The sequence below is a fragment of the Xiphophorus maculatus genome, chromosome 6, assembly GCF_002775205.1.
Source record: "Xiphophorus maculatus strain JP 163 A chromosome 6, X_maculatus-5.0-male, whole genome shotgun sequence".
In the NCBI taxonomy this organism is placed as follows: domain Eukaryota; kingdom Metazoa; phylum Chordata; class Actinopteri; order Cyprinodontiformes; family Poeciliidae; genus Xiphophorus; species Xiphophorus maculatus.
Genome location: NC_036448.1, coordinates 5,883,759 through 5,908,319, shown reverse-complemented (window position 1 = coordinate 5,908,319; position 24,561 = coordinate 5,883,759). Strand labels below are relative to the sequence as shown.

General features: G+C 40.5%; 1 protein-coding gene across 3 annotated transcripts in view; it reads right to left on the bottom strand.

Moving 5' to 3' along the window:
* Positions 1–1,110: 1,110 nt before the first annotated feature.
* The window catches only part of LOC102229025 (MAGUK p55 subfamily member 7-like), a 28,573-nt gene continuing 5,122 nt past the window's right edge, over positions 1,111–24,561 (bottom strand). Inside the window, exons 1-15 of one of the 3 annotated variants that reach the window (XM_023334918.1) lie at positions 22,663–22,758; positions 20,629–20,763; positions 17,932–18,013; positions 16,303–16,388; positions 14,773–14,850; positions 13,615–13,811; positions 13,462–13,520; positions 12,913–12,933; positions 12,488–12,541; positions 9,079–9,252; positions 7,273–7,353; positions 7,066–7,159; positions 6,852–6,960; positions 5,158–5,298; positions 1,111–1,473 (exon numbers count right to left, since the gene is read on the bottom strand). In XM_023334918.1, coding sequence (XP_023190686.1) covers positions 1,243–1,473; positions 5,158–5,298; positions 6,852–6,960; positions 7,066–7,159; positions 7,273–7,353; positions 9,079–9,252; positions 12,488–12,541; positions 12,913–12,933; positions 13,462–13,520; positions 13,615–13,811; positions 14,773–14,850; positions 16,303–16,388; positions 17,932–18,013; positions 20,629–20,763; positions 22,663–22,695 — 1,575 coding nt within the window. In that variant the 5' untranslated portion in view covers positions 22,696–22,758 and the 3' untranslated portion in view covers positions 1,111–1,242. Of the gene's footprint in view, positions 1,474–5,157; positions 5,299–6,851; positions 6,961–7,065; positions 7,160–7,272; positions 7,354–9,078; positions 9,253–12,487; positions 12,542–12,912; positions 12,934–13,461; positions 13,521–13,614; positions 13,812–14,772; positions 14,851–16,302; positions 16,389–17,931; positions 18,014–20,628; positions 20,764–22,662; positions 22,759–24,561 lie in introns of those variants that run through there. The other 2 variants (XM_023334920.1, XM_023334919.1) reach the window with 2 other exon arrangements.

The window sequence follows — 24,561 nt, the reverse complement described above, 5'->3', positions numbered from 1 at the left end:
CAAGAATGACTTCTAAATGCTGCCAGATTTCAGCTGGTTTCTTGGCTTTCTAAACATACGTGTGTTCATTACTTCTTTCCTGTACCATTCCATGTTTATACTTGTATCTTTCTTTATGGACTAGACTGTGCCAGGCAGTTCTAGAACGGAGTGGTCTGGATAAAAGCCTTGTTGAATGGAGTCTGCTCTGTTAATTGCTGGTTTTAGTTATGAGTCCAGTGCTCGAGATCTTCTCCAGGGGACTGACTAATCATTTTTTTAATTCCAGAAAATGATGTGGCGCATAACAAATGCACTTCATACCATGAATTTTATGTTTCTTCATCATTTCACTGTATGTCTTTTGTATGCATTTGAAGTTGTTATATATGAGTATCGCCAAGGGACAATAGATAAGACTCATTGATTTGCTGCCATATTATGAATCCACAAAACTAAATAAAAGTTTTTTCATGGGTTAGAATGGCCCCTTGAAAGTCCACTCTTTTATTTTTTGGATAAAACATGACGATCGCTGTTCACAGAGGCGTTAAATCTACTCCCATTAAGCTTGAGATATTTCACAAAGACGCAAAAATGTCCATTTCTAGATGTATAAAGCCGATAAATACCCCCAAAATGCTCACAGCTGTAAACGCAGGCGAGAGGCGACTCAAACATGAGGAAATCTGAAAAAGTTCGAGGAGCGTGGACACCTATGATTCAACTATGATTGTTTTCCTGTTTATGTGCGTTTCGCACAGCGAGCGCATAGCTGGCAGAAAGCCTCACGGGCTGCTACTAATGTTTCACTGCTGCACATTACAGCTAATTGAAGCGCAGCAGCTGTCAGAATAATTCCATGCCGATGTTTGCAACTTGGCAGCAAAGGGACGACACTCGGCCGCAAATTCTTCACAAGATCAAGTCCCCCCCCCCCCTCCCCCCGCCTCTTCTTCGCTCTACAAATTAAAGTTATGTCAACTAAATGCTTAAAGAGAAGCCGAGTCCGAGACGACTGGAAAAAGCATTAGACAGAGAGAGAGAGAGATGAATTTGATTAAACTAGATCACCAACGTAAAAATTTAGGGAAGCTGGGAATCATGAAAAACTAATAAAAATGACAGAGATTATTATCCAAATTTATTCAACTCAAACGCGGTACTTATGCACAGAGGAACATAGTGTGCATCACTTTTAAGGAGACTATATTAAATAAGATTTTAAAAAGGGCCTTAAGGAATATTTGATGCAATCCCCGCTCAAATCCAGCCAGTCAAGCTGCTGCAGCTCCTCCACGCTTTTGGTGGCACCGAGCGCATCCACGCCGCAGGAACCCACTGGACCTCTGGCTTGTCCAGCTTCTCGACGTCGGCTTTCAGCTCTCTGAATGCCGCGGCGACGTCTCCGTTGACGATCACTTTGTCAAACAGGTGGCCGTACTGGCTGTCCAGCGTCTCAGCCTGGTCGAGCATGTCCTCAAAATCCTCCTCCTGTGAACCCAGAAAAAACAGCCCCGACAAATTGAGCTCCCTGAAAAAAAAAGGAAGGTTACGAATGCTTTGTTTCCACTAAGCGGTCGGACACCATATTTGTTTGGGACGCCATATTTGTTTTTTTATCTCCGGCGTATTCCGCACTATTGACGGACAGCGTTTCCACTGCCAGTTGGACTCTCACTGAGCAAACGTCGTACTGGTTTGACGACAAACGTTGGTGTGCTGGTACGTCTCCAGCTTGTCGCTAGCCGCCATGTTTTTCTGTGCCCCAATAAGCGGACTTTGTTGTTTGACGCCAGTAGATAGAAAAATGGAAAACGGGTATAAAAAAAAAGTTAACCCTTATTCTAAGGTTTACTTCTAAGAATATATTAGATGGTTCATAAGAGAGGCACAAGGAAAGTTGACACACAATAAGATACTTAACCGTAATTATTTCACACCTAATCATCTTTTTAAAGTGGGTGTACTGGAGAACAGCTTGTGCTGGAAAAATGGAAGAGTCTTGAAGGTGCTTTTATTCATACAATGTGGGCCTGGTCCTTTAGTTCAGCCCTATTTGGCAAAAAAAATAATCAGAACAATGGGAAAATGGCTTGGTATAACTTTGCCTGAACCGGTTCAGCTTTGCTTTCTAGAGGCAGGTCATGTTTGCTTAAAAACGACCAAATATGCATTTGCTTTGGTACTGAATAGTTTCAAGAAACGTCAAGATAGACCTTAGTTTAGGGAATGGATAAAAATGGATTAACCTAATTATTTTGACTTATTGATAGCCAAATTACAGGACTGACAGGAGTCCTATAACTTTTGCTTTTTTTTTAAATGAAAGACAAATAGTGTTTTGTGGTGTTTACAATCTTAAATTTTGTTGTGAATGTGTGATGTGTATATGCAGCTTGGTTTAGTCTTTCCTATTATTTGTTTTATTTGTTTTAGTGCTCTGCTAAAAATTCAATACACATTTAAATAACAAAAGATATATTGGAAAAGATTAAATCTTACCTCAAGTAAACAAAAATTGCCGTATCAAGATTTGTTATTTAACAGAACAAATTTCAATGGCAATAATTTGAATTAGTAATACATTTTTAAGTGTATTGTGTATTATAACCAACTCTCCAATCAGTCAATGGACTGTGTTGTTTGACCCCAGTAGATAGTGCAAACTGGTTTCATCCATCCATCCATCTTCTTCCGCTTATCCGAGGTCGGGTCGCGGGGGTAGCAGCTTCAGAAGGGAGGCCCAGACTTCCCTCTCCCCAGCCACTTCTTCTAGCTCCTCCGGGGGAATCCCGAGGCGTTCCCAGGCCAGCCGAGAGACATAGTCCCTCCAGCGTGTCCTGGGTCTTCCCCGGGGCCTCCTCCCGGTGGGACGTGCCCGGAACACCTCACCAGGGAGGCGTCCAGGAGGCATCCTGACCAGATGCCCGAGCCACCTCAACTGGCTCCAAACTGGTTTATTGATTGTAAACCAGTTTGGACAGAGCGTTCTCTGGTGACCCAAATGGCCCTTAATTCCATGATTCATTTGGTGGTCTTGTGGCTGTAGAAAAAGCCCAAATCATCACTCCTCCACCACCATACTCGACAGATATTGTGACATGTTTGTGCCAATGTTCTGTCTTTTGCTGTTGCCAAAACTTAATTTGCTTTTGAAGGGATGAAGTCGTCTTCTGGCAATCCCTCCAAACAAGCAATACTCACTCCCCCTGTTTCTGATTGTCATGTCATGAAGTTCAACTGAAGTTTTGGTTTCTTTGGTGTTTTGCATTTCCCAGACCATCCTTGGGGTAAATTCTCCTGGACATCCATGTGAAGACTGGCAACTATCTTAAATGTGTGGGGGAAAAAAATCTCCTTAGTGTATGAGAGTGGCCTTGTAACCCATCCTAGACTGACGGGCAACAAACAATTGCTTCTTTGATGTCATTGCTAATGTATTTTCATTTGCTAAAACACACCTGTATTCTCCAAACCAGCAATCCGCTAAAACACCTGCTTTCACAGAGGCCCTCGCTGTTGCTGATGGTTGTTTTAGTTTAACCTGAAGTACTCAAACACAACAGGATACAAAACCATGACCGCAGAGCTGCACTGGGGAGGCATGCCACAGTAGTTACATGCTCCGCGTAATGGCTATGAGACCTTTTCAGAAGAGATGTGGTTCGAGTTGAAAGCAGACTTTTTGGATTGGCTCGGACTCTTTGAAGGTTTGGGTTGTTGGTGTCGGGCAAATCACCAAAGCCTTGCTGCATCGCGGTTCTAATAAGGGCTACACGGACAAACAGAGTCCGACAGTGAATGTAAAGCCATATATCAATTAGGAAAAAGCTTACTTGTCTTTCTTAGTAAATGTATGTGCACTTTGAAATCCATATGCTTCTGTTTGAGGGGAAAAAAATCCTACAAGATAAACTGAACCACCACCTGCTTTCAGTCATTGCCTAGAAACATTGCACATCTACAAAAATGCAAACGTTTTTCTGGGCAAACAGCCAAGACCAAGAAAACCACCCGCATACTACCCATAATGTCTCCTGTCTCTTGAAAGTGTCTAAGAAGCAAATTACACGGTCAACGCAAGGTGTGTGCCTGGTTTATAACCCCCACACCGGCCTGCAAGTCTCAAGGCATGCAATAAGCACCTGACTTCATATATCCAGTTTCAGTGCTGTTTCGATGTTGGTCGGAAAACCTTGGTAGGTCACGGATGGGTACAATCCCATCTGTGACCCTAGGATGGGTACGGATGGGCACCCTACATTTACACCAAATGTAGGGTGCTACATTTGGTGTAAAACGGTGCTACGTTTACACCAAAAGGTGGTTTTACAAACTGTAGACTCATGGGGGCTGAATACAAATGCACACCACACCTTGCAGACATTTTTCTTTTTTTGCAAAAAAGAAAAAGGTATTAAAACTCTAGGCACATTATTTTGGTCTATGACATTAATCATCAATAATATACTCTGTCTCACAAAGTGCTATCTAGTTTCTATCATTGTTTGGTAAAGTTAGCTTACGATGTTATTTTCGGCCCCAGATATAAAGGTATGTGCTGGTGGCTAGTTGCATCCATGTTTGACTGCCTTTTAAATAGCTTATGTAGCAAAATTTTGGGTAACTTGTATAAAACAGAAATGGAATTACAATGACATAAAAAAACCAATGGTTTGTGTACTAGCCAGTTTAATACTGCACTAGTTATGCGTTGATCCATTGCTGCGTAGTTATGACGCGCTGAGCGGCTAACGTTTTACCTGTTGATCGCTTGTAAAGTCAATCCCAGAGACCTTCTTTTAGTCCAAATTCCAAATTTGTTCCAGTTAGATGAACCATTTGTGAACAAAATCCATTTATTCCACGATACACGGAAACAGTGTTAACAATGACTCTGCCACAGCGGTCAAAAACCTTTATGCACTTCCAGGTGCTAACGATGCTAGCAGTGCTGGATTTGAAGTTACCTACTAGTGCCAAAATAAAGCCCACCCAAGTATTAACTGCACCGAGTACCACTACTTACATACCATTTTAGATACTCTTCAACTCTCCAGATAAGAAGAAAACTGTCTTTGTGACAATAATAGCTAGAATTAAACGTGTGAAGTTGTTATGTGAACTGACAGGCTCACTTTGGAGCTTAGGCTAAAAGTATCCACATGTACTTACTGAAAACATCCTGACTTGCGTACTGTTTTCATCACAGACAAATTTAGCTCTCCGCCTGGTGAGGCGAAGCTCCTCAATCCTTGGCGGTTTCACGAACACTACGTATGGTTTGAATTCAGAAGTGTAAACATGCTTTATTTTCTGCAGAGGGGGGAAAAAATAACAGAGAAACGATAAGGTCAGATGAACGCATAAAAAACTGAGGATTAATGGTTTGTGAGCATCTCTTGTCTGTCGATGTACTTTAACTGCTACGTTGTGGAAGAAATTGCAATTCATAGGGAAAAGTTTTGTTAATTTATTTATTTTATTTTGTACGCTTTCATGGTCCACTTTTGATTCAGGCAACTCTTTCATAACCAGTCAAAATCAAAAACATCCTCATGAGATTGGAGAAAAGCCATGAAAATGCCAGTAACTATTCCAGTTGAAAAATACCAGAGAAACTAAAACTGTGATTTATGCAGCTCAGTGTTAAATAATACAGTGCCTTGCAAAAAAATTCATAATCCTTGAATGTTCTCATATTTTTAAGAGGACCCTCAGATTTAACATTTACTGAAATTACATGAATTTATTTGCAGTAAACAGTGCATATAAAGAATGTTTAAAAGAATATATTTTTTCAAAATACAAGTGTTTTTTAAAATATTTTCCGGAGAAATATTTTTAATAAAACTTTCAAACTGAACTTTAAAATTAAATATATACTATATTAATGGGGTAGCTGTAGTATACTGGTTTAGTTGTTATATGTATGGATGATACATGTTTAATGTGAGAGTAAGTAGATTTGTAAGGAGTGGGAATTTTGATAAGTTTATACTTCCACTCCACTTCCTGGAATATGTAAAACAAAAGTTTTGACATTATGATTCATGCAGTACATAAAGCATAATGTACTTATTCAAAAAATAAACAAACTAATCTGATAGAACTGTGACAAAATGCCATATGACTAGTTTTGCAAGGCAGTAGCTGTGTTTCCATTAACCATAAAATTGCCAAAAATTGCAATTATGAAAATAAATTTGCTTAATAAAAACATGCCATTTTGAAATTTCGAAAATAATTCATGTTTTTTTATTTGGTTTTTCACTTTTTTAACCATCACATGAGTTACGTGATCAACAGCCGGATGTTGCTACTGGAGAAAACGATGACAGGAAGTACAGGAGGGTGATGGTTTGTGTTTTGTTGGACAAAGTGCAACTGGCTCCACCTGAGCACTCACAGCTTTGCACAGTTAAAAGGTTTTGTTATTTGAACGTATTGAATCCATAACTCTTCTGTAAAATTGCCAACTACAATTTCCCCAAAATGCAGAATACGTAGCCTCTCCTAAGTATAAGGGGCTTGTTGCTCCAACGCCTGAATAAGACGCCAACCTCTCCTCTGATTGGCTGATAGATGATGATCACTAGCTCCATGGCTGAAATATGAATACATCTCATGTAGCCGTTTACATCTGTCACTACCACAATTTTTAATGACTTCTCGCGTGAACAAGCTCGTTCACCACATTTGACTTTAATTTCATTTGTTATTTAATGGAAACACAGCAATTGAGAAATTGTATTTCTCGACGTTGGCGGAACATCGCCAAAGATTTGTGCACATTTGTAACGGAAACGCGGCTAGGGTTCATCAAAACTGAGTGAACGTGAACGTCTTTTTGCTGGGGTTATGCTTACGCTTGGGTGAACATCAAGGAGGCAGACTTTGCCTTCAGCCATCACTCTCTGCACCGAGTCCAGATTCGACCCGTAGTAGTTACCTCTGTACTGTCCATACTCCACAAACCTACAGACACGGTGAGGCAAGCAGAAAACCGGGTAAGAAGGCTTTGAATGGTTGAATAAGACCCAAAATGGGCAAACAGCTCAAGTAGTGCCACTTATCCTTCACCTGTGGTTGAGGATGAGCTCCTCAAACGTCTGAACTGAAACAAAATGATAATCCAGGCCTTCGCTCTCCTGCCTCCTCTTCTCGCGCGTCGTGTCTGCAAAACGGGAAAAGAGACGGGACACTGCTTTGTGTTCGCGGGGAGAGAATTTACGCTCCGCGCCGGATGTAAAAGCCGAAAGTAATGAAACCTCAAGATGTGCAACTTACACGGCACACTGACGCCATAGCGGTCCGGTTCGGAGATCACCAGCCTCCTCTTCAGCTCGTTCACGCCAACCCCGCTGGGCCCTGGAGACACGGATCAGAACACGGTATTCTGAATGTGGGTTTTAATTCTCAATATCACCGCGCAGTAATGCTTTCCTTGAGCGAAGCCCAACGGTAAATGACACAGCTGTCTTTATCATCAGAGAATTAGAGAGCAAATGAAAGTCAGACAGACGGAGCTCTGATTTCATTCGAACAATGATGCTCAAACAGCCTTCCGTCTGATCGGTCTTACACTCTCTGGGAAAGCCATAGCGTCGTATCTAAATGTACCATCTGCAAAGCCGTGCAGTATCAGTGTCGTTATAATGTAGGATACACAGGACGGAATCTGCACACACACACATACACACACAGGCATTCGTCCACATGTTCAGTACTGTAGCAGCCGGGATTGATGCACAGCCAGATTGTATCAGTTTCTGTTGGGGCGCAGTCTAAAAGCAGGATTCCTGTCATACCTGCCTTTTCCATCACTGGGTTCCATGAGTTTGATGCATAACCAAATATCCAGTTTATGGACTTGCTACTTTTTCGGCGCTGATGTGCTCCACAGCTGTTATGCAGATCTCGCAGAGGACTATCATCAGGCTCGTTGGACACTCTCCAATCGTAATTTCTTTGTAAGAGCTACAGGGTATACGTACCACGCCGTTTGGCGGTAAACAGGTCTTTAGCTTAAGACGAAACGTGTAAGCGATGCAAACGGTACCAATGTTCCTCCAATTTGCTTTAACATCCTCCGTCTGGTCCTGGATTAGAAACGGCCTTCATTGTCTCACAAAGGGGAGACTCGGTTTTGGGTTTTTCCCTTCTGTAACTTTTCATTGCAAGTGAGCGATATATTCCTAATGATGACCTAACGATGTCGACTCTCCCCAGCGACAGTCGACAGTAAAACGGGACCTGGAGTCGAGGTTAGTCCCAACTCAATTAAAGGAGTCTAAATGTAAATCCAAGCCGTCTCAAGTGCTCCAGATTGATGATACACCTTCTGGCGGACATCATGAGGGATCTGATTCATAAGCATTCGTCTCTGTCCTCCCAGTCAGCTATCTTTTATCTCTTCCCTATCTGACCTTGCTTTTACATCTCTTCAGCTATTGATGCTTCTCGCCGTCCCGTCTTTCACCTCTCAAAATGTACTTTTTCTTCCTCCGACTCCCCACATTTCCTCCCTTGCTTTATTCCCCCTCGGTTTTTCTGTGACCTTCAGTTGTATCCTATTATGACATTAACAAGACCTTTGGCGGCGCTCGCAGTGGAATTCCCTGTGGGGAGATAGAGCTCAGAAATACACAGAGCAGACCTGCAGGATTGGCAGGAGGAGTGAATGCGGGGTTGGACCGCTGCGTTACTTAAGTGAACGCAATATATTTTGACTCGCAGATTTCTGACACTGTTTACGTGGGTCTGATGGGAAGGGATCATTTTTCCGATCAAAAGTGGAGACATAAATCTTCATCAAGGCGTTACTTTTTTCTTTTGATCAACAACAGGCTCGACATGTTTTATTTAAATAAATAGGATGAAGGTGTTTTGTGTTCTCTGCTTAGCCATAAAAGCAGCAGATATAAAGCAGAATTCAACGGACCACAGCACCACGGGTTGTTGTTTTTTTTTTCTTCCCCCCACCAACTTTCACTATGTACAGTACATCAGTGTAGTATATCCCAAAGCTGATACATATCAGGTAGAAATCCAGCCTTTGAATACAGATGCTTTTTTGTCTTTTTTTTCACGTACCGACCAGGACAATGAGGCGGTGTCTGTCCTTTGGCTCCTTATGGTAGGGTACCACCTCGATGTAAGTGCAGGGACAGATTGCACCATGAATCTCAGAGCTCCACCTCCGTAACTGAGCAGATTTCCTGGCTCTGCTGCTTTTCCGTCCGAGTCGGAAGCTCCTTCTCAGACCGGCTGGAGAAATAAAACCGACAATAGTCTTTAAAGAAGTGTCTGAAACTGCCGAAATCTAAAATCTAACTATTAATTAGCCAGTTGTGGCTAACTAATAAAGCTATTAGTTACCCATAGCTAGCTAATAATTTCTTTGTAAGAGTTACATTATGTCACATATGTAACAGTTACATTGCTGAACATTTGTGTAAATGTGCCAGAATTAGCCAAAAGGTGATTTTCAATCTGTTGTTCTTGGATAACGAGTAATGTGTCTCGCTAAAAACAAAGGTTACACAAATTTAAGTTTTGTCAATAAATACAATCAATACAAACAGTAAAAAACAAAATAAGGAAACTACAACACAATTATTATAAAAAGTACTAAGTTAATCCAGCGTCCAGATGGTAATTCAAAACGTTGACAGGTGTAACGTTGTGCTGTGTGTGATTTAGCGTCAGAACCTTCTGCTTATGAACCCGCCATCTTTTCCTCCTGAAGCAGAAATGCAAACCCCGCCGACTTAAAGCTCAACGTTTCAGATCAGGTCAAATTTTCATAAATCCTGAAGCAAAATTACGGTTATTTGTTTTGACGTGTTGCATCGTTTCAGGGCCTGCTCAAGTCGTTCAGCGTTGCCCCTGGCGGCGGGCCAGTTGGGACCGGCTTGTTTAACGGGACAGATTATAAAGCTCAGCGCTAAACACAGAGCGGAGAATTACTGAGTGGCAGACTGCGAGGGGGCCCTGCTTCAGGAGCTGTGTGCAACGCGGGAGCATGTCTCAGTGAAGACACAACTCGGTCCGTCACGCTTTGCTGGTGTTCTGTCTGACTTCCAGCTGCTGCAGCGCATCTGTGGTCTGGCTCCTCCGGGATCGGCTCACGATCAGAACCACCACTCTGGTGGCATAGCCAGATTGTCCTTTTTTTCCCTACTAATTTTAACTCCTCTAGCATGTTTAAATGTGTTCCTTTTCGGTCACATAAAGAAGAATGTTCCTCTGTGGAAAAAAGAAAAAGTTAAAGGGGCAGTAATATGTAAAATGGATTGTTTTCTTAGTTTTATGTCATGTCATAATGTCATTTCCACATCAAAAACACACTTGAATTGTTGCTTGGATTGATTCTTTCATGCATGTTTGGGAAATCCTTTAATCTCCCGTGGCAACCAATCAGCTGTGCAAAACACCCGGGTGGACCTAGCCCCGCCTTTGAGGCGCAGCTCACCCTAGAAGTGGCAGTTTCCAAGGCTATGAGCTTCCGCGTCACAGAGCAGCACTCCCTCGTGACTCCCCCCCTCAGCTCCTTCAGACTAGCCAGCAGCAATTAGCAAGCACCTGGTGGAGCTGCACATCTGTTGAACTCATCATACGAGCTACTTCTCAGTGCAACGCCGGTAAAAACGTTAAAGGGTTAACAGAGGAGCCACGTTGTGACGACTTCCTGAAGGCGGAGTTTCAGAAGAGTTTTTAAAGTGACAGAGGCCCAATTTCAAGGCGTTAAATTATGGAGTCAAGTTTGACATACAGTATGTAACAATTTTATAACAACTGAAGTTAACATAGTAACTTGATTGCACTGTAAAATGGCACTATGTGCCTATTTAGAAAATGTGTCAGCGCGTACGACCCTCACATCAGACATTATTGGACATTTTGTAGCACTTTGATGGTTTGAGGTGTTTAAATCGTTTGATATTGAGTTCGGCGCTCCGGACTGCTGAAGAGAGACTAAATGAAATGTTGTTGACCGGACAGATGAGTGTAAAACCTTCAGACGGAGACGTTTTCTCACTCATGCCGTTTTAGCCACACAAGGAGAGGAGGGCGTCCTAACTTTGCCCTCGTCTAGAAAATGCGTTTTTGTTTCGGTCTTTTGCTTGACGAGTAAAACAAAATTAATTTCCCTGCTCAAGTGAAACAGGTTAACATCAGAATGTTAACGGTTCTCGAAAAAGAATTGAAACATTCAGTGATGTGTACTGGATTTCCCCCGCGCCCCGACTCCTTTCATCAACACCGTTTTTACGTCTGAAACCCAGAACTACCAGACGAGGTGTGAAAGAGATTTCAGTCCCTACGGTCGTTTCAGTTTCACTCTTGTTCTCTTCTATCTGGCGTCTTGCGGCACTTTTACAGACAGAACTGTAGCTATGGCAACGTACTTTCCACAGCATCTGCGATGTGAGTTTGATATTAGGTTCATATTTGACCTTTATCCCTCTGTCTACCAACATGTTTGTCAATTTGCACTCAGGTAACAATAATGGATCTGTTCCAGCTGACATTACTTTGATAAATACGTTCATCACCCTCGTAAATATAACTTTGCAAACAAGAAACCCACACAGTTTTGGTTTATTAATAGCACTGATCAATAACTGCAGAACATATTTCATGGGGTGTAAACGCCTTTAAGTACCCAAGTACAAAGCCAATGTCTGGGAAATTGTTGGTCCTTAAATATAGAAGATGAAGGAAAACATATTTTTAAGCCCCCCAAAAAATGACGTTTAACCTTTCACCAAGACTGTTTTGAATAAAATACACTGTACTGTAATTAGAACTTAAATAAATCTGATTTGATTGAATCAAAAAGAATTAGTCATACAAATCGAACTTGAAGACAAATTTGCGGCTCAGTATTCGTGGATTTCATCTATTCACAGATTTTTTCTGTGGATCACAACTCCAACAAATTATTTGTGAAAAATTCACCTGTTTGCAGATTTTTTCCCCTTTTTTTCATCCAGCAAATAGCTTCAAATAATACCACTTAACTCTCTTATCGGCTGGCATTTCCAAAGCAGCCAATCCGGGACCTCCGTTCATTTTCCTTGGAGCTGATTGGCTGTACTCTCAAGAGCGGAAATAGCAAAAACTGTGGACCTTGACTTCTGTGTTGGTGGCAAAACAGCTGTCATTGGGTGTATTAGTGGCATATTTGGTGTCTGGATTATTAAAATAGGCAGTATCTCTACAGTATATTCAGAGACAATTTGAAGTATTTGTGGATTTCAGACGCTAATGCTTGTGAATGTGACACCTTCTAACAGGGCTGAAGGTAATCCAAAAGATTAGCGGTCTTCTTTGTGGTTTGGATTAAAAGTTGCAAATATACACTTTAAAGCAGCGTCTTCTGCCATTCCACAGCTGAATCACTTCAAGAACACCTTTATTCTATGCTGCAAGTGAAAATTAAAAGAAAAAAAAAAACTGTCTTCAGGTAGGAGTGAGTGTGCTTTGAGTGTCTCACCAATGTGGATTCCTGTTATGGCTCCGTAGTCTACATCCTCTGGGACTGGAAAAACTGAAGGAGAGAAACAGCAAATGTGAAAAACCGTCATTAAATTTTTTTTTAAATCTAGAAACATGAACTTCATGCTCATTACAAACGTTCTGAAATACGTTAGGCTTGTAAAATTTAAGTAACTGTGAGTACCATGTGAGGGAGCCCGTTCAGTTCATGGATACTTTTAACAATCTTACTTACAGCAAAGATACGGCTCGTAAAAATTTTATATTTTGGGGGCGGGGGGGGCAGGCAACCTTGAAAAATACACACCGATCTTGGAAAAGTCAACGTTTTAAAATGTTAAACTTGTGAAGCGATTCATCGCATGCGTGCTTATTTTATGAGTTGTGCCGAAGGAAAGCTTTCAAAAAAACCAAAATGCGTACCGACAGTGCCTTCCATGTCATCTGCCGAGCATGTGGAGAAAAAAAACACACAAAAAAGTTATTCTCCTGTAGGGGGGGAGGAGGTGGTTTCCACTTCTCATCCTGGACGATGTTCTTTACAAAGTGTTTTATGCTCTTCGGATGGTGTGGCTTTATGAACTGAAGCAGTGGTTCCCAAACTTTTTGCGCTGGAGGCCAAAATTGGCAAATTTAAACTAATGGCGTGGCACAAAATTAATCAAATTAAAAATGCAAAAAATTTGTTTGCTGTGATTTTTTTTTCCTACCAACGATAAAACTTTTTTTTTTTTTTTTTAATAAAATCTGTGTATCATTAAAAATCCAAAACATGAAAAGGGCTTCAGACAGTTGCTTTATCAAAAGAACGGCAGACAATTTCCCAATTTTTTGGGTCAGCAATTGTTTTCTGTTCTGTTGGCCAAATTTGTACCATTCTCGACTTGTGGTCAGGGACCAAAAAAAATTCTTTCACGTGTCAAAAATGGCCCCATAGCCACAGTTTGGACACCCCTGAACAAATGTGATCACCTGCTGGCTTGATGTTCTGAAGCTTGAACAGGGCTCTGGGTCGCTGCAACGCAACTCTTCTGCAAGAGATTAAAAAAACAGAACGAATATTTGTTCGATTTTCTGCGTTTTTCTTTCCCAACATTTGAGCGACTGGCGGTGTGAAAAGATCACTTTTCGTGCAGCTGCTTTGACGGGACGAGGCCCGCCCGACCGCTGCCGTCTCCAAGGCGACGGGCCTGCCACCAGGTGTCGTCATCTGTGCCTACGATCTGGAGGACGTCGCCTCGTTTGAAGGCCACGGCCGCGTCTTTACACGGGACGGTCGGATCCTCCGTGGGATCATAGTCGAACAGCGCCCGCACAAACACCTGAGGAATGACAATTTTAAAAAAAACATTTTTTAGGCTTTAAAAACTCAAAATGGTGAGAAAAATGGAAAACGACTTCTTTTTTCTCTCTCATATGTCTGTCCTCTGGCTGCTGTTTGAACATCTGTATGCTGACAACAAACACAGCATTTTTTACTTCATGCTAATCTGTCATTTTTGAGAAACGACTCCAATTATTGAAAATAATTTGCAAACGCTGCCTGCTCTCAAGTCTGTTTCCAGCTCCTCTGTCCAACGTGCGCAGCGCACAACACGGCTGTGGTCCTTAACTCTTTCTGAACACAAAGATTGTAGACCTGCAAATATTTTCTGCACGGCATAACAATTAATTATTGTTATTTAAATAAATGGAGCCCAAACGGTAGACGGTGCCAAGGGATTCTGACTATCTCAGCAGATGTTGAGGAGGAGGCTGTGGTATACACTGCAAAAACACAAACTCAAACAAACGAGTATTTTTGGTCTTTTTTTGTGCAGATATCTTAGTTCACTAGAAATAAGACAAAACTAACTCATAAGTACGTAACTTTTCAGCACGTTTTAATTAAATAATTTTCCTAAAATTGCTAAAAACCGTCAGATTATTACACTTTTCCAACCTAGAAATGTTGTGTTTTTGCAGTGCAATGACAGCAAACCGGATGATAAAAAAACAACAACAAAATTAACCAAATGAATCCAATACAAACAAAGTAGGGCCTAATTCTTTCCACTCCATAATTTATGTGCTACTTTGTGTTTCTTTGTCACATAAAATCCTAATAAAACACATTTAAGTTTCTGGTTCTAACATAACAGAGTGTAAAAGTTAAAGGGATGCAGATTCCAGTAGACTCTCCATAAATTCATGTAGCCGCGCTTGAATGCGAAACGCCAAACGCTAAATGAAAATTAAAAACAAGACACGCAGCATGAGAAGTGGCTTCATTGTTTGCTCTACCTTTGTCACACGTGATGTCATTTCCTCTTTGGTGGATCCAGGAATGATTTTGAATTTAACTGCACCCTCAGAACAAGCCTACATAGAAAGAAACACAGAAATCTATTTCATGTTCAGGACATTCAAACATAAAGACTCAAAACTGAAAACCATTATATATATATATATATTTTTTTTACCAGCCAATTAATAATATTCAAATAGAAAGTTGGTTGGAAACGTAAAGTGAAATGAACGGTTTAAACTTGTCTGATAGCTTTCTAGTCAATCTTCACTTTATATTTTGGATCATATTAATGCCATAAATTTCCTCCACGGCGGCAGAAGCAAATTGTATTGATAAAACCCATTAATTAACTATTAAAATATTAATAAATAATTGTCTTTGCCTTCGATAAGTACTTCTTAAATTTAAGTATTTCTTTTTTTTTTTCTTTTTTCCATTGGTTAATCCCTTCAGGATTTTGTTTTTTCTGTTGGTTTTTTTTTTTCAATAAAGATCAAAAGAATTTCTGATGCTAATTTAGAAATATTTGCAGGGCATTTTGAATTATTTGCAGGATATCTATCACAGACCAAAACTTGGCATCAAGTTTTGGTCTGTGATAGGTGTACGAAACACCGCCACCTGCAGGTGGGAGTTAGCATTCACGTAAACAAAATATTTGGGGCCATTTTTGCAAAAATATTTGCAAAAAACTTAGTTATGCATTAACCACAAGACACACAATAAAAACATATGGTGAAAATGACAAAATCAAGGATAAGAAATAGACATTACTAAGAATAAAAAACTTAAAGTGACAGCAACCAATCAAGTATGGTAGATGAGGAAGCTCTTGAGGTTTATGTATATCGTCTAAGGAGGAATTTATAAAAACACTAAACTTAAAACCATGTTGAGCAAACTCACCAAAAACCTAGTTCATTTTAGAAACTCGCAGAATATTTTAAGGCCTTGATGTTGCCGTTCAGACTAAAGGAGACATGTGAGTTGATTTTAAACTCAGAATTCAGTTGGAAATCCAGAAGTTTCCTCACCGACCCACTCTCCCTGTCCAACATGGCTGCCACATGCACACATTGCAATGGAAGTTACAGTAATATACTTTTTATTCGCGCCTTCGGACTGCTTGTATCTGTCCACGTTAGTCACAAAAATAGTGCCGCAGCGTCACTTTGCAAACATTCTTTCTTAAAACTGAGGAAAATCGTAACAAGTATCCGGCTTACAACTGGAACACGGTTAAGCGGAAGACATAATGAGCTCTAACATCCGTTAAAAGGCTACGGGAGCCTGTGTAGGACATTATTTCATTGACGACTTGTAGTAGCAAGTCAGCGAACCTCACCCAGTTTCAGCTTTATCACTCACAAACTTATGCTTTGCTGTTTTTGTACCACACTAGCAGTCATAAAAATACAAGTTAAAGCAATATGTCGTCTTTAAATGAACAGTTAAATAAGTCAACAGTAAGAGGAGGAACAAGGATCAGCAGAAAAATGAGACAAAGAAGTGATGTGACTCACCAGGAGAGGAAGGATTTCTTTTGGCTTCCTGTGCTCCAGTGAAACTCCATTCACCTCCTTCAACTCGTCACCTTCATGAATCAGGCCTTAAAGACACATCGCGTCATTGTTACTATTACACGTTTGGAATATGGCTAATTACTGAACACAAACATTTTCCAGCAAAATGCTCAGATTTTCCGTCAGCTGTTCAGAAGAAGAGCTGCAGTCTTCCGGAGTTCCTGAATTCGTATGCGGTGCAGAGTAACACCAAGCTTTCCCTATCACGCGTGGTGCTGCGGGCTGCCGGTCAGCTGGCTCAAAGAAGGCTCATGCACGTATCGCTCGCTTACAAGAAAGGCGACATTGCTGAAAAATTGCTTTGGCTCCAAAAGTGCCAGACCTGCAGTCAAATTTGTAGTCGCCAAATTACGTTAATTCAACATTTCTAAACCCGCAATTTATAGAACAGCTTCAAATTCCACACAAATTTTTAGTTGTTTAAGAGTGGTAATCATAAATATCTGTAGTTTGATGGCTACGTTTGCAGCTTGATTGATAATTCTATTTGTTGTGATGTAACCGAATTATAATCAATAATGAAATAAAAGTTATCACCTATGTCCCAAATGTGTACTTTGTTTGCTTGGAATCGATGTACTTTGGCTCTGGAGAAACGACCTAGACAATCTATACATCGCTATTTATTTTTTATTTATTTACTCAATAAATCATTTATTTTTAAAGCGGCAGCTGTCAATGTGGGAGTGGGATATCTGTTCAGCAGCAGAATGCAGGCTAGCTGATCAGCTGAGTCAGGAGTTAATCTCAGCTTGGTGCAGGTTTGTTTCTCCATAACAGAAACAGAAGGTCTGCAACCTTCACCGTCCAAAGAGCCATTTTCACCCTCTGCACAATAACATTAAACTCATTTATTACTCAAACGTCACATGACCTTTTGGAAGGGGGGGAAAGTTATATATTTACTATAGGAATGTTGTTGTCACTGTTTTCTTTCTATTTTTAGGTTTTGAAATGTAGAAAAACATGAAACTTTGTAATATAGATTAAAAAAAAGGATACAAATGTTTTCTTCTGTGTGACGTTGATATTTGTGGAAACATGTTTTTTAAAATCCGTGTTTCCAACCTAAAGACAAAATGCCAGTTCTTCTGTTGTGTCAATTCGATGCAGTTATTCAATGACAGAGGAGGAATTCACACTAAAAATCCACGTTTGTTATCATATCTGCATTTAAAAACATCCGTTGGTTCTTTAAGATGACTAGTCAATAGGATTACGCGAAAAAAGCGCCCCACATTTTGTACAGTATTTGCTATAACGCTACTATTAAATTTTGCAGATCTGCGTTCTATATTTTTAATTGCTATCAAAGCTATACTAAATAACACACAATCAGGATTAATTAGACCATCCTATGTGTTCTCTTTGCGTAAGCCACTTCCTCGTGAAACTGTCCTCACCGTCTTCAGTCAGAGGCTTCTTCAAATTCGACGCGGCACGGACTGCTACAGGAGACCCTTGAAGAATCTTGAATTAATATGAGTTTCAGGAAACACTTGATGTCCCCTTTGGGATCGGTGAAGTGTTTTTGAATTTGAATTCTTAAGACTCCAGCGGTCTGCTTACCGCTCTTATCGGCTGAGCCTCCTCTCATGATCCTGGCGACGACGATGGCCCCCGTGGAGTTGTCTTTCTTAATTGTCGCTCCCTTCACTCGCACACAAAAAGAAGAACCGACAAACAGATACAGCGTGAAGATGACATACTGACTCTATAGCAGAAACGCTTTGAGCTCCACTCATATGTTTTGTTTCATAAATTTATTTTTTTAAATTATTTAGACTCCTTCGTGTTCCAAGCAACGAGCCGCACAAAAGCGGCGTTATTTACAACAGATGTTATTGATGCGGCGAAGCAAGAATGGAAACAGCATCTGATGCAATGGGCGGGCGGGCGGGCGGGCGGGCTGCGATCGGCTCTCGCTCGGGTGAAGCCCTGTTGTCTGGAAAATGGGAACATGTTGGATCGATCAGCGGGACAAAGTCAGAGGAGGGTCAGCCCTCTCTTCCAGGCTAGCGTCGGAACCATCGCAAAAATGTTCACAGTTATCCGTCCAAAAGTGTCTCTCGAACGCAGCAACGCCAGAAAAAAAATGCATGTTTGATAGATGAGTCACAGGGAGCTTTTTTCTTTTCTTTTTTTTGTGTGTGTTTCTATTCCAGAGATGTTAATGGAACTTTATCTTCTGATTTGCAATATGTCTACATAACCTGGCAACCTGCATATTTGCATATTCGCTAAATCTTTTATTGATTCTTTACATGTTAAATGTGTTTCTGAATATTTTTTCTGTTGAGTCAAAACTGAAATACGTTTATGTGTATTGGATGGAAAAACTTGCAAACTAAAAAAAAAAAAGAATCCAGAGGGCTTTTTTTTTTTTTTAATTTTCACTAAAACAACAAATTTCGAGGTTTTGTGGCATTGCTGAACATCTGCCGCTCTTGAATCCTCGCAGGATGTTTTTTTTTTTCTTTTCCCCTTTTCTCCTTTACTCGATCCAGGAAACTTTTTTTTTTTTTAATTAAGAGACAATGACATGGAATAAGTAATAAAGCAGAACATTTGAGCCTCATCAGGAAAATGGCCCGTGATTAAAGGCCTCGAAGCTAATCAATGCGCACTAGAAACAGAAACATAAATTAACCCAGGCCTTCTAAATCTGCAGTGCTGCTTTAATGACTCAATTATGATGTCAGTGTTTGCATTATTTCACTTTAGATAAACAGAACAGCTGGAGCCGCGGCGTGTCGTGTGTCACAGTGATATGTAGCGAAAAGAGCTGTGGAAAGAAATAAAATAAAAAACTTGGATTGAGAACGAAGTTAAAAGTTTAAACACAAAAGCAGAACAGGCTGCTGCGGGAGTCATCTCTTAGGTTCCTTTTAAATTATCCTTAGCAGACATTTTGTCTTGCTATGAATGCATTTTTGAAATATATATATATAGCCTATACATATATATCTAAAAAAAAAATTTAATATCAACTACATCTACCCCTAAGCTCAATATGTCTCAAATTCTGCAATGTGGCTGGGTAACTTTAAGAAGCTGAAGCTTTTCGGTGCAGCTGCATTAAATGCCAGAACAGCCATAATGTAATAAATGAATAGTTATTACATTTTTAACATTACAGTAAGTAATAATGTTACAGTAAGTAACATTATTTATTAAGATGAAGCCTAGACGCAAATTCAAACTGGAAGACTCTTTTATCCCCACCGGGACCCGTTAATTGAAGCGACCTGCCCACAATCGTCGACCTATCAACGCCGGACCAAGCCACGTCACGTCCAATCATCGACCAAGTCCCAGCTGATAAGGACCTTCATTCATGGCGTCCTTCGCTCTCCAGCCGAGCTCAACCCACCACCACCCCTTCTCCTCCATTCGCCCGGTCCTGAGGCCCGCACCCTTCTTCAACCTCCACCACCGGTGCCGGGCCCTGGGGGATGACGTTCCTAACAGCATCAGGGATGCTCATCTGAAGCCTATCGCTAACGCTGCGATAACCGTTATCCCCAGCCGGGGCCCGAGCGCCAAAGACTTTAAATTCTGTTTGTCAATTAACTCTTCTAATTGTCTTCTTATCTCCGTCTGAGTCTCTCCAGATTGAAATGTTTCATGTGAAATTAATTAAAATGAGATTTTTTTTATATATCTTAAAACTATGTGGAATTATGTACGTTTTTATTTATTTATTTTGTGGCTCCTGTGCTGCATAGCGGTGGGGGGGGGGGGGGGAAGCTCATTGAATATTTACAGTTAACGTTTCTCTAACAATATGTTAATTAATTATAAATCTTGATTATATTAGCTATGTATTTGATTTTTTTTTTTAATACTTAATTTCCCTGCTAATGACTCTTTTGGACCTCCAAAGCCTACAGTGTTTCTGCTGGTTTATTTATGATTATTCCATCTGCATTTTTGTGACACCTAGCGGTGACGTCGGCAACTGCAACCAATCCACTTTATCGTCCTCCCGAACCGAATCTCTCATCTTACAGCCATGCAAGAAAAACAATACAATTCAAGTGACTTACGATTAAACAGAAATTTGAGCAATTAAAAAATATATTCTGAATAAATTATATATATATATATTTGCACTTCTGTATGGTTTTTTTAGCAATAGGTTTAGAAATAAATGAAAACTCTTTATGTAAAAAATTTGCACTGTAAAACGATAAAATGAAGTGAGAAGTCCGAGAGCTTTTGTTGATGGTCTGATTGCGGATTGACTGCCACACAGATACTGACCAGTGGCTCTTTGGTTTTCACCAGGCTCACAATTTTGACTGACTCTTCATCTTCCTCCATTGCATCATCAGGTAGGGGCGGCAGAGCAGGTTCAAAGTCTCTCTTGGCTACAGAGTCATGGGTACGCAGAAGACTCTGGAAAAGGACACACAATAAAAAGATTGTAAATGTGTTCAAGACCCCCTTCACTCTGACGTTTGTCCTTTCTGTTGTTTTTTGTCACTAATTGCCATGGGCTGTCTCATTTGTCGCCTGAAACTCCAAACACCAAGATGGTACTCTGGCAAAACAAGACAGAAGTCAAACTTGTTAGGTTTAGTGGCCAAAAATGGCACAGTGTGTGAGTCAGAAAAAAACAATTCACACATCAGATGGCACCTTCCAGTAGGAGAGAGACCCTAAACATCACAGCCAGGTTTACAATGGAAAAGTTTATGAACATTATTCTAATGTTCATACATTAGAATAACCCCGTCAAAGTGCAGACTAAAATCCAGTGAAGAACGTGTTGCGAGACTTGAATAACAATGTTTACATGTTGAATCTGGAGGTGCTTTGCAATAAAGAATCGCTAAGAAACTTGTTCCTTGCAAAGTGGGTGCAGATAAGACCCAAAAGACCTGCATCCAGGGTTTCTGCAGGTTTCACCGACTCAAATTTAAGACTTTTTCAGACCATTATGAACGTGATTTAGACCTAGTAAGACCAGCGATTTATCTCCTCATTTAAAATGATCTAAACTTCTGACTTCAGAGTTTGTGTTGCATCAGATGCTGCTCTGAGATCAGTGCTCGCAGTGGCAGTGACCGTTTTATGTCCAAACTGTAACATTTATGGGGTCTGTTGAGGCTTTTGGCAGCAGCTTTGTACTTCCAAGCCCGTAAGTGCAAAATGCACGTAGCATCATAAGGAACAGGAGTGAGCCAGTGGCAAAGATGTATGTCGTCCAGTCAACTGGAGATAAAACTTGAAGTTCTCCAATCTATGACAGATGCAAAAAAGCTAGCTAGCTAGCTAACTAGAAGAGGGATATTAGCAGCTAGCACAAAATGCACATAGCATTGTACAGGTTGGATACAGGAATGAGTTAGTGGCGAAGACCAACGTAATCCAGTCATCTGCCAATAAATGTTAAAGTTTCCTAACCTATCTGTCACGGGTTAGAAAACTTTAACTTTTAAAATTTAAGATGACTAGCTAGCTAGCTAGAAAGGGTATATTAGCAGCTAGATTTTTTCTTCTCAAAATGCATATAGTACCGTAAGGGTTGGCAACAGGAGTGATCCAGTGTCAAAGACGAATGTCGTCCAGCCCATTGTCAATAAATTTTAAAGTTCTCTAATCCATGACCAATCTAAAGAAGCTAGCTAGCTAGCTCGAAAGGGTATATTAGCAGATAATTATATATTCCTATATATATTCCTTTATTTAACCAGGTAAACCCCGTTGAGATCTAGATCTGGATCTCATTTCAAGAGGGACCTGGGCCTCTTGAACCTGCCTCCCCCCCCCCAAAATGGGTGTAGCATCATGCAGGGTTGGCAGAGGCCAAGACCAACATCGCCAGACAATTGTAGATAAATTTGAGCCTTGTTTGCCAAGAGTCCCAGAACGCAATGAAGATATCTGGATGCGCCTAAAATAAATAAATAAAATAAAACATAGAATATATTAGATTAAATAGTTCTGCCATGACCAATTTTAAGACCTGTGATTAACCTATTTAAGTGCAACTTCCATTTCTAATGAATTTAAGACATATTAAGACCTTAATTTAACCTACGTGAATTTAAGACTTTTTAAGGATGCGCAGACACCCTGTCCATCTGTAATTGTAGCAAAACACGTTCAGTCAATGGGGCCACGCATTTACAATATGCACTACTTTGTACGAGTCTGTCAGACCAAATCCCAATAAACAATTGCTTTTGCGAGGCGGCAACAGCCGCTGTATTGCTTGCTTTGCGGAAAGACGTTATTCACAAAAGCCGTTAATCTTTCCCTGCGAGCGTGGATTAAAAAGTGGAGATTTACCGTAACGAGGAGGAACGTGAATACGGGAAACATCTGCTCGTCAACTTCATTTTAACCAGTCAGACAATCCATCTGTCAGTAACTCGACTGGATACACCAAAGTCCATCAGCACTTGCTCTGTTCAGAAGCTGCCAGCGCGTGAGCAATTCGGCTCTGGCTACTTTCATAAGGTGTTTTTTTTTTTCTTTTTTTTCTTTTTAAGGAAACAAACATTCATTTACAGCATATTATATCCAGCATTGCTCATAAGTACGTGTGAGCTCCAGCGCCTCGGCCAAGAACATTAGGGCTGTTTAAACAAACTTTAGCTTACCGGCTGGCTTTGACTCCTCGTAAATTACGAAGATGAAAACACACACACACACACACACACACACACACACACACACACACACACACACACACACACACACACACACACACACACACACGGACAATCTTTGGCAACACATTCTAAACGAAAATACGTCCTGTGTGCATTTATGAACGTATGAGTGCATCTGAGACGCGGCTGTCAGCAGATTTGACATAGGAAAACATTCACCGGAGCAGTCTGGGCATCTCCGGGTCCGCTGTAATGAACATAGTTTGGGAGAACATTAGCTCCGGTGCCAGTGTGGTTAATATATGTCAGCACCTCCCGGGGGGGCGGGGATGTGGTGAAAATCAATTTGAATACGTTTTTACTTACTGCTGGATTCATTTGTCGCTGCGTGTGACTCATGTTTGAGTTTATTGTAGGAAACAGAATGCTGTCGGCCATTATAGCTCCTGTGTTCAGTCACTGTAGCGGAATGACTCAAATGAAGCGTGTTAGCATGAAAATGTAACTTTTTTTCTTCTTTTTTTAATTTATAGGTACATTGTCAAGGTGGAGTTCAATGAAAATAACTCCGCTTCTAGCAGCGTTAGTTGTGAACATGCTTATTTCACTGCCATCCCTTTAAATGTGAAATGTCCGTGACAGTTTGTGCTTTAGTAATTACTAGGTTTGCCGTAAACTGTCATTTGAGTCTGATTAGACAAGCCATTAAAATATCAAGCAGATGATGAGTAAAAATGAACTTTGTGTCACGAAGCCATGCTACTCTGGAAACATTGGGTCAATACCATTGACACTGATATTTCTGGTTTTTTTTTTTAAATTGCACTTTAATGTTTGTGGTCATTTTTCAATGGTGATTTAAGTAAAGAAGCTGATTACAGACCTAATTATTGCTAAACCTGAAGATTTTTTCTAAAAAAGAAAGAAAGAAAGAACAAGAGAAGAAAGAAAGAAAAATCACTTTCTAACAACATGATGTGGGCTAAAAGCAGCACATCCTGCCTCCAAACTACAGAATTTCAAAAACAGACGGGAAACACTTTTGTCTGTTCGTCTGGAACGGGTTACACAGCCACTTTGTAGACTTTGGGACTCCATTGAGTACCGTTATCCACAAATGGAAAAGAGGTGAACCCTCCCAGGAGTGGCTGGTCTACCAAAATTACTCCAAGAGTGCATTGACACTTAAAACAAGGAGGCCCAAAAGGAACTAAGAAGATTGAAAAGCAGAAAAATTATCCAAACCACATCAGCAAATCCACCTCTTTTTTCACAATGGGGGGAAAAAAATGTTTTGGATCAGCCTAGTCAAAGTATGATCAATTGAGATGGTGCTAAGCAGGCTTTCCATGCTTGAAAACCAAACTCCAATGTGTCTGAATTAAAACATTAAAAATTACATTCGTGGAATCAAGGTGTTAATGTAAAAATGTGTCACCGGATCTTTGAAATGGTATCATCAAACGCTGGATGTTTCTGACCTACTGTGCGTTTATCATACCCACCAGGCAGACAAGAAACATTTTCATTTACTTTGCCATATTCAACTCATCGTCCACAACATGGAAATCGT